The sequence below is a fragment of the Fistularia commersonii genome, chromosome 24, assembly GCF_037954325.1.
Source record: "Fistularia commersonii isolate RoL2024-O1a breed Wild chromosome 24, RoL_Fcom_v1.0, whole genome shotgun sequence".
NCBI classification, from domain to species: Eukaryota; Metazoa; Chordata; class Actinopteri; order Syngnathiformes; family Fistulariidae; genus Fistularia; species Fistularia commersonii.
Genome location: NC_141307.1, coordinates 142,632 through 157,048, shown reverse-complemented (window position 1 = coordinate 157,048; position 14,417 = coordinate 142,632). Strand labels below are relative to the sequence as shown.

Sequence of the window (14,417 nt, the reverse complement as noted above, 5' to 3'; positions counted from 1 at the left end):
ATCATCATCATCATCACCGGCGGCGGCGGCCGTCGGTCTCGGATAATCGTTAGCAGGGCCGCTCAAGATCCCAGGCTGCCGATCAATACTGACGGCTGCCGAGCACGTCGATCCGCAGCAGGCGATCAATGCTGATCAATAACCAATCTTCACTCAGGAGTTCATCGCTGATCAACTGCAGGGTGGCTAGTCTGGAGCAGATAACCACCTGTCAATCACCTGTCAATCACTCTCACCAAACTGAAGTCACCCAGCAAAAGACACATAGGGGTACTACACTGGTATTTAGGGGTACTGCAGTAGAACATAGGGGTACTGCAGTAGAACATAGGGGTACTGCAGTAATACACAGTGGCACTACAGTAGAACATAGGGGTACTGCAGTAGAACATAGGGGTACTACAGTAGAACATAGGGGTACTACAGTAGAATATAGGGGTACTACACTAGTACATAGGGGTACTAGAGCAGTACAGAATGGCACAACAGTAGAACATATGGGTACTATAGTAGTACATAGGGGTACTACAGTAAAACATAGGGGTACTATAGTGGTACATAGGGGTACTACAGTAAAACATAGGGGTACTATATTAGTACAGAATGGCACAACAGTAGAACATAGGGGTACTATAGTAGTACATAGGGGTACTACAGTAAAACATAGGGGTACTATATTAGTACAGAATGGCACAACAGTAGAACATATGGGTACTATAGTAGTACATAGGGGTACTACAGTAAAACATAGGGGTACTATATTAGTACAGAATGGCACAACAGTAGAACATATGGGTACTATAGTAGTACATAGGGGTACTACAGTAAAACATAGGGGTACTATATTAGTACAGAATGGCACAACAGTAGAACATAGGGGTACTATAGTAGTACATAGGGGTACTACAGTAAAACATAGGGGTACTATAGTAGTACATAGGGGTACTACAGTAAAACATAGGGGTACTATAGTAGTACATAATGGCACAACAGTAATACACAGTGGCACTACAGTGGTAAACAGTGGCAGTACAACAGTACACAGTGGCAGTACAGTAGTATTTAGTGGCAGTGCAGTCGTACACAGTGGCAGTACAGTAGTATTTAGTGGCAGTGCAGTCGTACAGTAGTATTTAGTGGCAGTACAGTAGTACTGATGAGGTACCTGCGGAGTCAGTTGAAGTAAACAAAGCTGCACTTCAAGGCCTTTGTCCTTGAAGGGTTTGGACCTTCAAGGACAAGGTTCCAGGCGTGAGGCTGATGGTAGTAGTCAAAGTATTAGTATCGTGAGTACTCACCGAAGCAGCATGATGCTGAGTACCTGAAGGGAGTTTGACTGCACACATGAGTCGCTGCACCTTTTTATACTGCGGGGGCGGAGCCAAGTACTACTTGAACACTGGTGTGGGTACTACTGGGAATGCTACTAGTACTTGTATGAGCAGTGTACTGCACACGGACTCATTATAGTACTTCAAATATCCAATTCAAGGGGAGATTCAGGAAGTACTTTACACACTGAAAGCTTCTACATTTGACTACCCTTGGACACACACACACACACACACACATACACACACACACACACACACACACACACACATACACACACACTAAAAGACGGAGACACATACAGACACAAATACACACGAAAAGACACAAAACACATTAAAGTAATGCAAACAAAATTACAAGATGCGTGCACGTGTGTGTGTGCATGCGTGCGTGTGTGTGTGTGTGTGTCTGTGTGTGTGTGTGGAGCGCGACAGTTAGCCTGCCTCCTACTATAATATTATGGTAACACTGCTGCAGTACCAGTACAAGAACAGCTATGAATGCTACTCAAATACTACTTCAAATGCTGGTGAAATACTATGGTAATACTATCACAGTATTACTGCAAATACTATGGTAATACTATCACAGTATTACTGCAATGTTCCACTCCGGTCAAAATGCAAATACTTGTGAAACACCTTTGCAATCAAGCTTTCAAAGCCTTAAAGGAACAGCAAAGAAATACTGGAAACTCACATCAAATGTCTTGTCAAGTACTGCTGCAGTACTGCTCAGATATTTGGGAAATACTCCTGCAATCTATAAAATACTGCGTGTATACGTGACAAGAATACTCTCCATATGGGTTTATTTATTGACCGGTTTGAAATCTATCAGGTTATTGATCCCGATCAATGACGAGTTGTGTTTCTCTCAGTCTTTGATCGGTTGAAAGACGTGTTTTCTTCTGCAACGAACGCGTTTGCAGTTCCTTGAAGACAAACGGTTTCCAAAGCATGTATTCCGTTCAAAGTGCCGCTTCCGATCTGTTTCCTCCTCCGTGTTGGCGGAGACGGTAATGTCGGCCATGTTTCCTCCTCCGTGTTGCAGGAGCCTCAAAGTGACCCCTTGTGATTTTATTTTGAAGCCGCCTTCTGTGTGAACATGACTCTGCAGGACGCCCTGAAACCAGAACCCGGCCGGGGAGACCGGGTCTCCGGGACCCGGTCCAGCAGAGGGATTACGGTCACTGAGAGCCGCCTTCAGGTCCGGGAGGTTCTGACTGAGCGGAGCCACCGAGAACCGTGGGACCGGGTGGCGAGCGTTTCTGAAGGTTCTACCACTGCTTTACAAACCCTTGTTTCATGTGGATTTAATTTATTTATCATTCAACACAATGACTTTGTGTGTGTGTGTGTGTGTGTGTGTGTGTGTGTGTGTGTCTCAGGTTCCACCCTTGACCCTTGTTAACCCGACAGGTAATCAGCCCTTTGTCCGACTCCGTTCCTTCTTCGTCGGTGTCTGAAACCTCATCTTCTCCCCGGTCACCTGACTCTGCCCCCTCAAACCTCCGGAGCTCAAACGTCTTCAGAACCAGGCTGCTTCAGCTGAGGGTAAAGAGGCCAAGAATTTAAAAGGTATTTAAAAGATGTTTTTTGATTTTTCGACCGTGACGTCGACGCGACATAGAGCGCGTCGACTCGTCCGAACATTCAAACGATGTCACTCCTGTTTCCTGAGGACTGAATCCTTCAGTAAAATAAATTGTCTTGTCAACTGCAATCATTTTAACGGTTAGTTAACGGTGATCCGCTCGCTCTGAACAACTAGCTAAAGCAGTTATCATCTTCTGCAGGAAGTCTCTGTGGTAAATATGTGAATCAGATCTATGACTTCCGTACCGGATCGGTTAACAACCACCGCCGTCGGTGCCGATGAGCGAGAGGGAACCAGTGGAAACGGGACGACTGAGGGTGAAGAAGGAGAGGAGGAAGGTGTTCAGAAGCAGAGAGTTGGTGGACATGATGCAGAGAAGGAAGGTGGAGATACTGTGTGTCCAGGAGACCAGGTGGAAAGGTAGTAAGGCTAGAAGCTTAGGAGCAGCTTTAAGTTGTACTATCATGGTACTGACAGGAAGAGACATGGAGTAGGAGTTATCTTGAAGGAGGAGTTTGTAAGGAACGTCCTAGAGGTGAAAAGAATGTCAGATAGACTTATGAGTCTGAAACTGGAAATTGAAGGTGTGATGCTCAATGTTGTTAGTGGCTATGCCCTACACATGTGATGTGTGTTTGAGGAGAAGGAGAAGTTCTGGAATGAATTGGATGAAGTGATGCAGAATATTCCCAGAAATGAGAGAGGGGTAATTGGTGCAGACTTCAATGGACATGTTGGTGAAGACAATAGAGGGGATGAAGAAGTGATGGGCAGATTTGGTATCCAGGATAGGAATGCCGAGGGACAGATGGTGGTAGATTTTGCAAAAAGGATGGAAATGGCTGTAGTGAACACCTTCTTCCAGAAAAAACAGGAACATAGGGTAACTTCTAAGAGCGGAGGTAGGAGCACGCAGGTAGACTACATCTTGTATAGACGAGGTAACCTGAAAGAGATCAGTGACTGCAAAGTAGTTGTAGGTGAGAGTGTAGCCAGACAGCATAGGATGCTGGTTTGTAGGATGATGATGAAGAGGACAAAGTGGTGGAAGCTGAGAAGGACGGAGTTGAGAAGCGGTCAGGGTGAGCTTCCAGATGATTGGACAACTATCGTGATCAGAAGACAGGTAGAAGAGTACTTGGTGTGTCGTCTAGAAGGAAAGTAGATAAGGAGACTTGGTGGTGGAATGAGAACATGCAGGAGTGTATACAGAGAAAGAAGCTCTGGATATAAGTTGGGATTTAACTGCAGAGGTGTGGAAGTATGGCGAGGTGGCAGAAGAGTTTTAGACTAGATTGTTGAACAGGATGTTAAAGAGTGAGAAGATGCCTGAAGAATGGGAAAGTGGTGTCATGCTGATTTTTAAAAACACATGCAGAGACTAGTGATACCTCTAGATTAGGGCTCCCAAACCTTTTCCTGCGAGGACCAAATAACTTTTCCCTTCTCTGACGGGGGGCTGGAACTGTTTGGAACAGAAAGTGTGACGATCGCAGAGGTGTCTGAACGTAAACATTTATTGTTTTCCAGAAAGCCACACATAGCCAAAATTAACCCTTTCTGGGATCTTGACAGGGAAAAAAAAATCAGAAAACAAATAACATTATTAATGAAATAAATAACACTATTTATGAAGTAAGTAATAACCAAATAACCCTTTTCAAGTTTTTCACAGAAATAAAGACCAAGGAACATTAACTTTCTCGGAAGTGTTTGCAGCTCTCGTATCAAATTCCCAGTGAAAACCTGAAAGCGAGCGGTCGATGTATCCGAACTGATACAAACACAACACATTTCACTACCGTTATGGTTGTAGAAGGGATTTTATACGAGTAGATTTCAATAGGATTCTATTTGTTTGTACTCAGAATGGCTCGTTCAAGTCAGCAAAGTAAGCTTTCCAATATATGTTCATCAGTGTGAACTGCGGACCTGCGTCCGGCTGCTGAGAAGTTCAATGTCAGGTTCCATTTTAGACACGGCAAGTCTCCAACACTGATGGAGATGTTCATCTGCCACTCTCCATCTCATCTGAGTTTTCAGGTTTGCTCACAGATATCTGTGCTGCCAAGAGTTTCGGACATCTTCGTTGTGTGTTTTTTACCGTCAGGGTACGTGTTGTTTGGAGGGCGGCATAGAAGTCAGTTCTGTAACTCAAACTGATCACGAGGCTTCGGCTTCAGCGAGGTCAGAAACAAAGGGGTTCTGGAAAAGGCCGATATCTTTTGCATGAACATGTAGTTCACGGAATCGCACGACGAACTCCGCCTTCAGCATTTTCGGCGCTTCCGCACGAGTGTCAGCTGGGAACGGGACCGCTGGGTTCTCTGCGGAGAGGTTTCCGGTTGCAGGAGGATGGATGAAGTTGCTCTTTTTCACTTGTTCCAAAAGCAGCGCTAGTTTCACCTTACATACTTTTATGTGGGAATAAATGTTGCAAATCAGTTTCCCTTGGCCTTGTAGCTGCAAGTTGAGGCTGCTCAGTATTTCTTTCACGTCTGTTGAAAATGCGAGGTGCCATTTCCATTTGGGGTCGATCGGCTCGGAGAAATGCGTTCATCTCAGGTAGCAGCTCGTAAAAACACCTCAAAACTCAACCATCGGACTTCTGTGTCGTTCGGCACGTCGCCATGCGCAGACTCCGGTTCAGACCGGAACGGTTGGAACTGCCTGTGTTTAAAACCCTTTGCTCTTATGAAGTTTACATTACCTCCAATTTCTTCAATGCGTCTTGTGATTGTAGTCGCCGACAGTCTCACGACATTAGACACCTTTCTTCTCGGGACGCAACTCCTCCGCGACGGCATTCAAACATTTCTTGACAAATTCTCCATCGGTGGAAGGTTTAGGTCAGCTGAGCGACCAGAAAGCTCGCTGGAACAGAGGAGCGGTTCAGCTGAGCTCGGTGTACAAATGTACTTCGCTGAGCTAACGGTCCACTTTTTAGCTTTGAGAGTTTGTCTGCTTGCATTTGGCCTCGCAAGCTATCAACTTGTCTTTGTGACGGGATTCATAGTGTCGGCGCAAACTGTGTTCTTTGATCCAGCCGCCGTCTCTTGACAGATGACAAACAGCCTTGTCTTTGAATTGAACAAAAAGTTTGTCCTCTGCAGGTTAAAAACCCTGCATTCTGAATCTATTTTTCTCCTACTTTATCTTTTCGCCGTTATTCCGTGTTATTTGACAGGGGTTTCTTTTTGAGGGAGGGGTTTCAGACGAGCCAAAGACTGCAGAAGGGAGGACAGAGTGTTACGTTCATGAACAAGTCAGAATTACGTGGCCAGAATGAAAAAAAATCATAATATATCTCTGGTGTTGTTCAGGGGCCGGGGGAAATGTGGAGGCCGCCGAGGCAAGAGGGGATGTTGACCAGGGAGGCCCTGAAGGGAAAACCTCAGCGAGAAGATCTGGAGAGGACATGTAGAGAACCTGGAGAGGACCTGGAGAGGACCTGGAGAGGACCTGGAGAGGACCTGTAGAAGCTCTTAGAGGACCTGTAGAGGACCTGGAGAAGCTCTTAGAGGACCTGGAGAGGACATGTAGAGGACCTGGAGAGGACCTGGAGAGGACCTGGAGAGGACCTGTAGAAGCTCTTAGAGGACCTGGAGAGGACCTGGAGAGGACCTGTAGAAGCTCTTAGAGGACCTGGAGAGGACATGTAGAGGACCTGGAGAGGACCTGTAGAGGACCTGGAGAGGACCTGTAGAAGCTCTTAGAGGACCTGGAGAAGCTCTTAGAGGACCTGGAGAGGACATGTAGAGGACCTGTAGAGGACCTGGAGAGGACCTGGACAGGACCTGGAGAGGCTCTTAGAGGACCTGGAGAAGCTCTTAGAGGACCTGGAGAGGACATGGACAGGACCTGGAGAGGCTCTTAGAGGACCTGGAGAGGCTCTTAGAGGACCTGTAGAGGACCTGGAGAGGCTCTTAGAGGACATGGAGAGGACCTGTAGAAGGTCTAAGAGGACCTGTAGAAGCTCTTAGAGGACCTGTAGAGGACCTGTAGACCCGGGTGTCTCCGATCACGGAGCGCATAAAACTACCTTGGAATAAACGTGCCAATACCAGCATGGATGGACGGCCAGATTTAACAGAGGAAAAAAACCCTGAGCTGCTGAAAGTAATCCAGGATAGAGTGAAAGAGGACTGTTCTTTTCCTTCACTGCATCATCGATCGGGAATCTGCGCACGTCCATATTGATTCTGCAGCTCCATCATGTCAGGAATCCTGTGGTAAACCTGTCGACTCCAAGCCAGGAGTCCGTCCGTCGGCTTCGTTCCTGGAGGAACGCGATGAGGATCACAATGACGGAAAATCCCGGCTCTCCTGTAAACTGGTGAAGTTTAGACAAAGTGTTATAACGAGTGCGGGAGCTCAAACGGGAGATTCACGCCTTTCTGGGGTGAATGAGGAAACCTGACAAATTTCCTGAGAAAAGTGACGACGGCCGGCTTTGTGACTTTGAGCTGTATTTCTTTGAAATGCAGCAGGAGCTGCACCAGACCTCTGGTGTGGGTCAAGTCACCGGAGCTGGTGTTCCGTCACAAGACGCTGAAACTGCACCGCAGGACCTGATCCGTCTTCAGTCTGACTCCGTGGGACGCTGACGCTTTAGCTTCACCTTCATGCGTGAGCAGACGTTCAGCATCAAGACCTCCTGCGAAACCTGTCACGGATCCAAGTTCAGTAACCAAGGCCTCAGATCCATCTGGAGAATCGCCGCGACAAACCAACTCCAAACTCTGATGTCTCGGCAAAACAAGGAGATCGGCAACACTGACCCTCCAACCCTCTGCGGAAGAGGAGTGATAGAAGACAGGGTGAAAGGAACGCTGGAGAAGATGGAGGTCACGGCAGCCACATGGTCTGGTTTGGAGACGCTGAGGAGAAGACGGGAGGCAGAGATGAAGGTGTGGAGGTTCCTCTTTGGGAGTGAGGAGGATCAAGAAGGAGCCCATCAGATGAACGGCACATGTTTGGTCACATGTCAAAGAACGTACCAACACTACATTCCCCACAATGCAACGGTACCTGCAAACTCACTGAGGCCAGCTAGCAGGCTTTGGATTCATTCTTCATCAGCAGCAGAGCAGATGTCTAACGTCAGCGACCTCCTCCCCAGAAATGGCTGAACTAAAGCTGGACGCTGAGACCAGGTGGTTTCCAGGCAGGTGGGAGGCAGAGTTCATGTTCACGGAGGTCAAAGACAAACCTGTGTGTCTTTATGTGGAGAAACTTTGGCTGCAGATGCAGATAGAAAACTAGAGCTACTTCCAGCTGCCAGACCGTGGAAGAGAAGCTCCACCGCCGTGTTCCCCAGGCCACGGTTTGTCGATATAATCAACATACTTGCCGCCGACTTCCGACACAGATTTGCTGACTTTGAAACCCAAAGTTGAATTGGAAAGCGAACCATCGAACCTAAAAATGGAGTTGATTGAGCTCCGGTGCGAAGACACGCTGAAGGAACAACATGAGAAACTGGATCGCATAGAATCCAACTTGCAGGAGGAGTCACACTTGTGTGAGTCATTAGTTTACCCTCCCAGTAACGGCATCCCGTTATCGTCGATTCGGACCATCAACGATTCCTTAGTATGACTACCGACAGTCCACCAGTCCGACCACCGGTCACACTGATACTTGCGGTGTCGCTCTCATCGCTACCCATCGGGGCGTCGCAGTCGTCAGTCTGAAGCATGAACTCATCTGGCGGCGGAAGGGCAGGTTAGTTGTGCAACATTTTACCAGCAAATCCTCGACATCCCACGGTAACGGATGAGGAAGGGAGCGCACAGGTGAAGAAAGAAGACCTCGACTCTGACAGGTGAAACTTTATTAGCAGATCTTGTCTTTACACTCCCTTTGCGTGAAACCAGTAGAGGATGGATTGAGTTCCAACGGATGAGTGGGAACAGATAGAGATACTCGGAAGGGACGACGGACCAAACAGAACCCATCGCTTTAATGGAAACTAAAAGAGACACAGAACCAGAGGAGCTGAAGAAGCTGCGCTTGGAGCTGCAGGTCAGCCGCTCGTTGGCATGGTAACGGTTCTCTGCTGCGGAGGATGTGATCGTGGTTCTGGGAAACAAAAGCACAACGTTCAAGTCACACGGTCGCTTCTTCAACCTCGTCCAGGACCAAAACCAGACATGCGACTGTTTTCCGAGGATCCGTCGTAAAGGATGACGGTGTTGTAACATTGACGGAAGGGTGGGAACGGTGCTGAGCAAAGGTTCCTCTGAAGTAACTTTCAGAAGGTCTTTCCAGGTTCTTCCCCGAAAAGGTCCCGGAACCAGTCACTCGGGATCGGAACCGATCGGTGGAGGGTAAGAACCCGGTCATGTCACAGTGGACCTCGAGCTCCACACGAGTGAGAAGTTCCTACGATGTTCTCACTCTGTTCGGTCCCTCGCTGAGGAACATTTTGCTCCGAAAGTTGAAGAAGGGAAGACGGACACAAGTTGTGATAGGAGGCGGGTGTGAAGAGTGTGTGGATTGATACCTAGAGCTGGAGGGTTCCACGGGTCAGAGGTCAAACATCTAACTCATGGCTGCAAGATGAAAAAAAATCTGTTTACAATTCAAAGCAGAAAATGAACCAAAGAATCACCAGCTATAAATGACATGACAAACCGACTGGTTTTCATGATCTAGGATGAGGTTAAGAACATCTAAGCACCATCTGTGGTGGCGCTGGAGGAGTCCTCTGGTCTGTCCGGCTGGTCAAAGGGTGGCGCTGGAACAGAAGGAAGGAGGTGAGTGCACATCTTAAACTCCGACGCCCTCAGGAAAACCCTTTCCCTCGGTTACCTTCGGTGGAGTCCACAAGTTCTGACTGGTTCCGGCTCAACCCGCCGGTGTCCACGTCACTGTCCGGTTCCCTGCCGGTGTGGTCCCTGCTGTCCGGCTGGTCGTCCTCAGCGTCTTCTTCGCTCAAGGCGTCCTCGTCCTCAGCCATCTTGCTGTCATTCCGGGTGTCATATTGGACGGCCGACATCTGGATGTCGCCCTCCTGCAGGTCAAAGGTTTCGGACACCTCCGGCCCGATGCTACCTCCCTCCGCCGCCGTGCTGTCCTCAAACTCTTCGCTGCCGGCTTCCCCCCCTTCCGGCAGGTCTTCGTCCTCGTCCTCGGTCGTGGTGTCGTCAGAGTCCGAAGGCGCGTCGCCGCCGGCGTCTTCGCCGGCGGCAGCGGTGACGTGGTCTTCGGTGTCGGAGGAATCTGAGCAGCGGAGGCATCGGTGAGGGTTCGTCTCCGGGGAACTGCAGAAAAACCGATCGCCGTCCCGACTGACCTGCCGCCGTCGTCACCTCTGAGTGGGAATCTGGATCTGGAACGCAGAAGCAGGCGTACGATTGTCAGTTCCGGGGTCGACTACCGCCCGGTCACTGCGGAGGCACGGGAATCACCTTTAGTTTCTTCAGAAGAGTCTTTGGGGCCTTCGGTCGTGTCTGTGGACACAAAATCCCATCATTTGGCATCAAACCCAAGGAACCGGACGTATATGAGAGAATCCAGCCTTCGGCCGTGGAATGCAGCTTCTGGATCAGCTGACCTCATTGATAGCAACCACATCTTCACAGAGTCCAGTTTAGTATTTAAATGTTTGAAGAAAACACATTAGGAGTGCAGTAGAAGAGGGAGAGAATCCCCAGAGGATCCATTTCATCAAGACTATGTTCCACACTTCCATATCTACAAATGAGATTCTATCACCTCATCCGGCTGCCAAGGCACTAAAAGCTGGAGTTTCATCTGGTATCATCAGCAGTGCTGTCAGTAGTACAATTTATGATTCGATAAGAGTGGTAATTCAACAGGGCACCTTCAGTAAGCTCTGAAGATCCCGATCTGCCGAGTCGACACGCAGTAGTTTGTGTACGTGAACTGTAGTTTTTGTTGAAATCTTCTTGTCGCGGCAGCTGGACTTGAATGTCTTCACTTGAACCCCTCCTTCCAGAGGCCTCTGCAGTTCTAATGACCGGTTATATTGGAAAAACTCCCAACAGGTCATGAGAACTGAAGTAGCTTCTTGGATTTGGGCTGAAACGTCTTCAGATTAAGAAATTCAAGTCCGGTTGCCACGACAAGAAGATTTGGACAAGAATTCCCCTTGACTCGGATGACTGAGAGCCTCCACAGAGCGGTAGTTGTTGGACCGTCAGCACCGTTATCTCAGTCGCTACAAGTATTAGCAGTCGGAATAAAGGTTACCTTCAGAATGATCCGAGGACCCCAGGCTGTCGGGACCTGCGGAGTCAAACATGCATTCATTGGTGTTTGGTTGAGTTGGTTGCGATCAGTAACCAGCACCAGTGCTGCTTACCTTCAGTGTGGTCTGAAGAATCCACGCCGTCAGCTCCTGTTGACACCAGTCAAAGTGGAGTATTTAGTTGACATGCGAGTAGTTTTTGCTGCACTATCTGAATCATGGCTAAGTCAGTGTTGGAAAGAAGTCCTCAGATTGGTTACCATCAGTTCCGTCTGAAGAGTCTGGGCTGTCACCATCTGTGGAACATACAACATGCAGCAGTTAGTGTACATGTGAGTCGTGGACGGTTCAGCTGTGAACTCAGACTTCTGACAACATCATCTTCAGTTGCAGAGAGAAGCAGTAGAAGAGGATACCTTCAGCCTGCTCTGAAGACACGGGTCTGTCGGGATCTGCTGAGTAGAGTCAACACGCAGAAGCACGTATACGGGTGAGTGGCCAATCGGATACAGATTCGATATCCAAATCAGATTTTATCAGCAGTCATTTGGCAGACAGTGTCAGACGGCAGTAAAGGTAGTCAGAATGAATATGAAGACTAGCTACCCTCTGCCTGCTCTGAAGAGTCGGCGCTGTCAGCATCTGTGGGAACAAATCAACATGAAGTTTGTGTATCGTTGGGTAGCAGGTGGTTCAGTACCCAAATCTGACTTCTTTCAGCAGCGTCAACATCAGTAGGAGGACTAGGTACTTAGACTAGATACCTGGAGTCTGATCTGAAGAGTCGGGGACGTCAGAATCTGCCGGGACAAATCAAGATATAGTAGTTTGTGTCCATGTGAGTTGGAAACCAGACGCTGCTATGATATCCAAATCACGGCTCTGTCGCCACGAGTAACTAAATCAGACTTCTTTCAGCAGCGTCAGCATCGGTAGGAGGAACAAGTCGTAAGACTAGATACCTGGAGTCTGATCTGAAGAGTCTGCGCTGTCAGCATCTGTGGGAACAAATCAACATGTAGTAGTTTGTGTACCGTTGAGTAGCAGGTGGTTTAGTACCCAAATCTGACTTCTTTCAGCAGCGTCAACATCAGTAGGAGGAACAAGTTGTAAGACTAGATACCTGGAGTCTGATCTGAAGAGTCGTGGACGTCAGAGTCTGTCGGGACAAATCAAGATATAATGGTTTGTGTCCATGTAAGAGGGAATTCAGATACCGGTACGATATCCAAGTAACAGCTCCATCAGAACTAGTCCCCGATCAGACTTCTTTCAGCAGTAGGAGGAATGAGTAATAAGACTAGATACCTTCGTCCTGATCCGAAGAATCGGGTCCATCAGAATCTGCAGGGACAAATCGACACGTAGTTGAGTTGCTGTTGGTTCACGATCCGATCAGACCTCGATGAGCAGCGTCTGCATCGCTGACGGGAATAAGAACTCAGTACCTTCAGCCTTATCTGAAGAGTCAGGGCTGCCACTGTCTGTCGGGACAAATCAACACGCATGTGTTTGTGGACAGGAGGGAAATAGGGAAATAGTAGTATTTGTCATAATGACTCATGGAGTCAGTGGGGTAGATGGGTTTTTACAGTGCTGATCTGGACAGTTTTACTCCAGTCATCATCAGCATCAAATTTAGCACTCCCTCTAAGACCAGGGTTCTGAAGAACCGTATTCCTTCTGGTTCGACACCTCTGCCCTCGATGGAGGTACAGTCAGTATCGGCATTAGCAGTTACCTTCGGTGTGATCTGAAGACATCAAGCTGTCACCTCCTGTGGAGTCTTAAAGATATGTTTTAGTTAGTGCACTGTGAGTCGACGTTGGTTTGGTATTCAAATTGCACCTCTAGTTGTCTCAACACCAGTACTAGTGGTAGCAGTAACTACTGAGTCTGGATACCTTTGCTTCGATCCGAGGACTCCAGGCTGTCGGCTCCTGTTGGGTCAAATCAACATGCGGGAGTTTGTGCACGGATGACTTGTAGGACTCGTCGGTATCATTAGTGATCTCAGAATTAGAGTCAGTCATCGGTATGACTATCAGTACATATAGAACTATGTCAGGAGGAGCTGAAGTAACAGTCGTATTGGTGATTTTAACATTGGAAAAAGAGGTTTCTGAGCAGAAGTTTTTAGTGCATTTTTGTACCAGGTCTGCTGAGGTCCTGGTCCGGCCCAGTGGTTGCAGCTGCAGAGCAAACAGAGAAGACATCTTCAGATCACCGGCTTCACCTTGTCGACCGACTCCACCGGTCTTTCCTCTTATTCTTCTCAAACTGTTTGGCTCTCTTCACATCTCGGCTTCCATTTTCTTCGGTCTCCACAATCTTGGGCTGTGAACAGCTGTGGACTCCACCGTCATCTCTAACCTTTGACCTCTCAGTTACTGCTTCTCTGGTCACCTCCTTCTCGGTATGTTGTCTGCTTCCCCTGGACTCTACCTCTACCAAGGGGCTCATCAGTCAGGGTTAACTTAGTCACGTGATCATGTGACCCAAACAAATCGTATCCGTCCAGGTGATAAACTGCTTGAAGGCTACAGAAGTGATGGTGTAAATGCACACACACACACACACACACACACACACACAGCTGGTGTGGTGTGAAGTCCAGTACATGGAAGTGTTTCAGTGCTGTTTATTCTGGCGGGTTGAATTGTTGGGACTTTGATGCGTCAGGTTTCAGACCTAAAGGCAAGTGATCTGGAATGGAAACCTGAAACCTGAAAGTGGCCTGAAGGAGGGACTTGAAGGAACAGCCAGGAGTGATCTGAAGGAGACACCAGAAGAGTCGACCAAAAGAGTGACACAAAAAGAAGTGACCATCGGGAACGTCCCGGAGGAGTGATCTGGAAGAAGGACCCATGGAGTGAATCCAGGGAGTGACCAAAGAAGAGTGACCCCAGGGAGTCTCCTGAAGGATGAAGCCAAAGGAGTGACCTGGTCGGGGTGAGAGTCGTTACCTTGGATTTGATCCCAGGAGTCGAGGCTGTCGCCGTCTGAGGACAAAGAAAAGTTAGTTTCCCGGTTTCCATCTGTGTTTAGACGTAGTAAGTCCACCTGAGCACAGGAGCCGATCTGAAGTCAAGTGACCCGCAGAAGGAAAGGTCCGACTGACGTCACAAGAGGAATACAAGTCCTTGCGGAGTGTTCAGATTCAGCTGCGTCCCCGGCCAGCAGGGGGCGCCGCGACGCCGCGAGCGACCCCGGGCCGACTCGGGGTCCGGCAGTCTCCGGTAGTTTCAACCACAGAAAAAGAGAA

General features: G+C 48.4%; 1 protein-coding gene across 1 annotated transcript in view; it reads right to left on the bottom strand.

Moving 5' to 3' along the window:
• Nucleotides 1–8,753: 8,753 nt before the first annotated feature.
• Nucleotides 8,754–14,417, bottom strand: part of LOC147219516 (uncharacterized) — a 6,655-nt gene continuing 991 nt past the window's right edge. Inside the window, exons 6-25 of the mRNA XM_086171397.1 lie at nt 14,119–14,154; nt 13,306–13,344; nt 13,057–13,092; nt 12,894–12,938; nt 12,601–12,636; nt 12,461–12,496; nt 12,276–12,311; nt 12,115–12,150; nt 11,917–11,952; nt 11,759–11,794; nt 11,569–11,604; nt 11,413–11,448; nt 11,267–11,302; nt 11,155–11,190; nt 10,350–10,391; nt 10,235–10,270; nt 9,751–10,161; nt 9,620–9,676; nt 9,443–9,491; nt 8,754–9,018 (exon numbers count right to left, since the gene is read on the bottom strand). Of these exons, the coding sequence (XP_086027523.1) occupies nt 9,481–9,491; nt 9,620–9,676; nt 9,751–10,161; nt 10,235–10,270; nt 10,350–10,391; nt 11,155–11,190; nt 11,267–11,302; nt 11,413–11,448; nt 11,569–11,604; nt 11,759–11,794; nt 11,917–11,952; nt 12,115–12,150; nt 12,276–12,311; nt 12,461–12,496; nt 12,601–12,636; nt 12,894–12,938; nt 13,057–13,092; nt 13,306–13,344; nt 14,119–14,154 (1,073 nt within the window). The 3' untranslated portion in view covers nt 8,754–9,018; nt 9,443–9,480. The remainder of the gene's footprint in view (nt 9,019–9,442; nt 9,492–9,619; nt 9,677–9,750; nt 10,162–10,234; nt 10,271–10,349; nt 10,392–11,154; nt 11,191–11,266; nt 11,303–11,412; nt 11,449–11,568; nt 11,605–11,758; nt 11,795–11,916; nt 11,953–12,114; nt 12,151–12,275; nt 12,312–12,460; nt 12,497–12,600; nt 12,637–12,893; nt 12,939–13,056; nt 13,093–13,305; nt 13,345–14,118; nt 14,155–14,417) is intronic.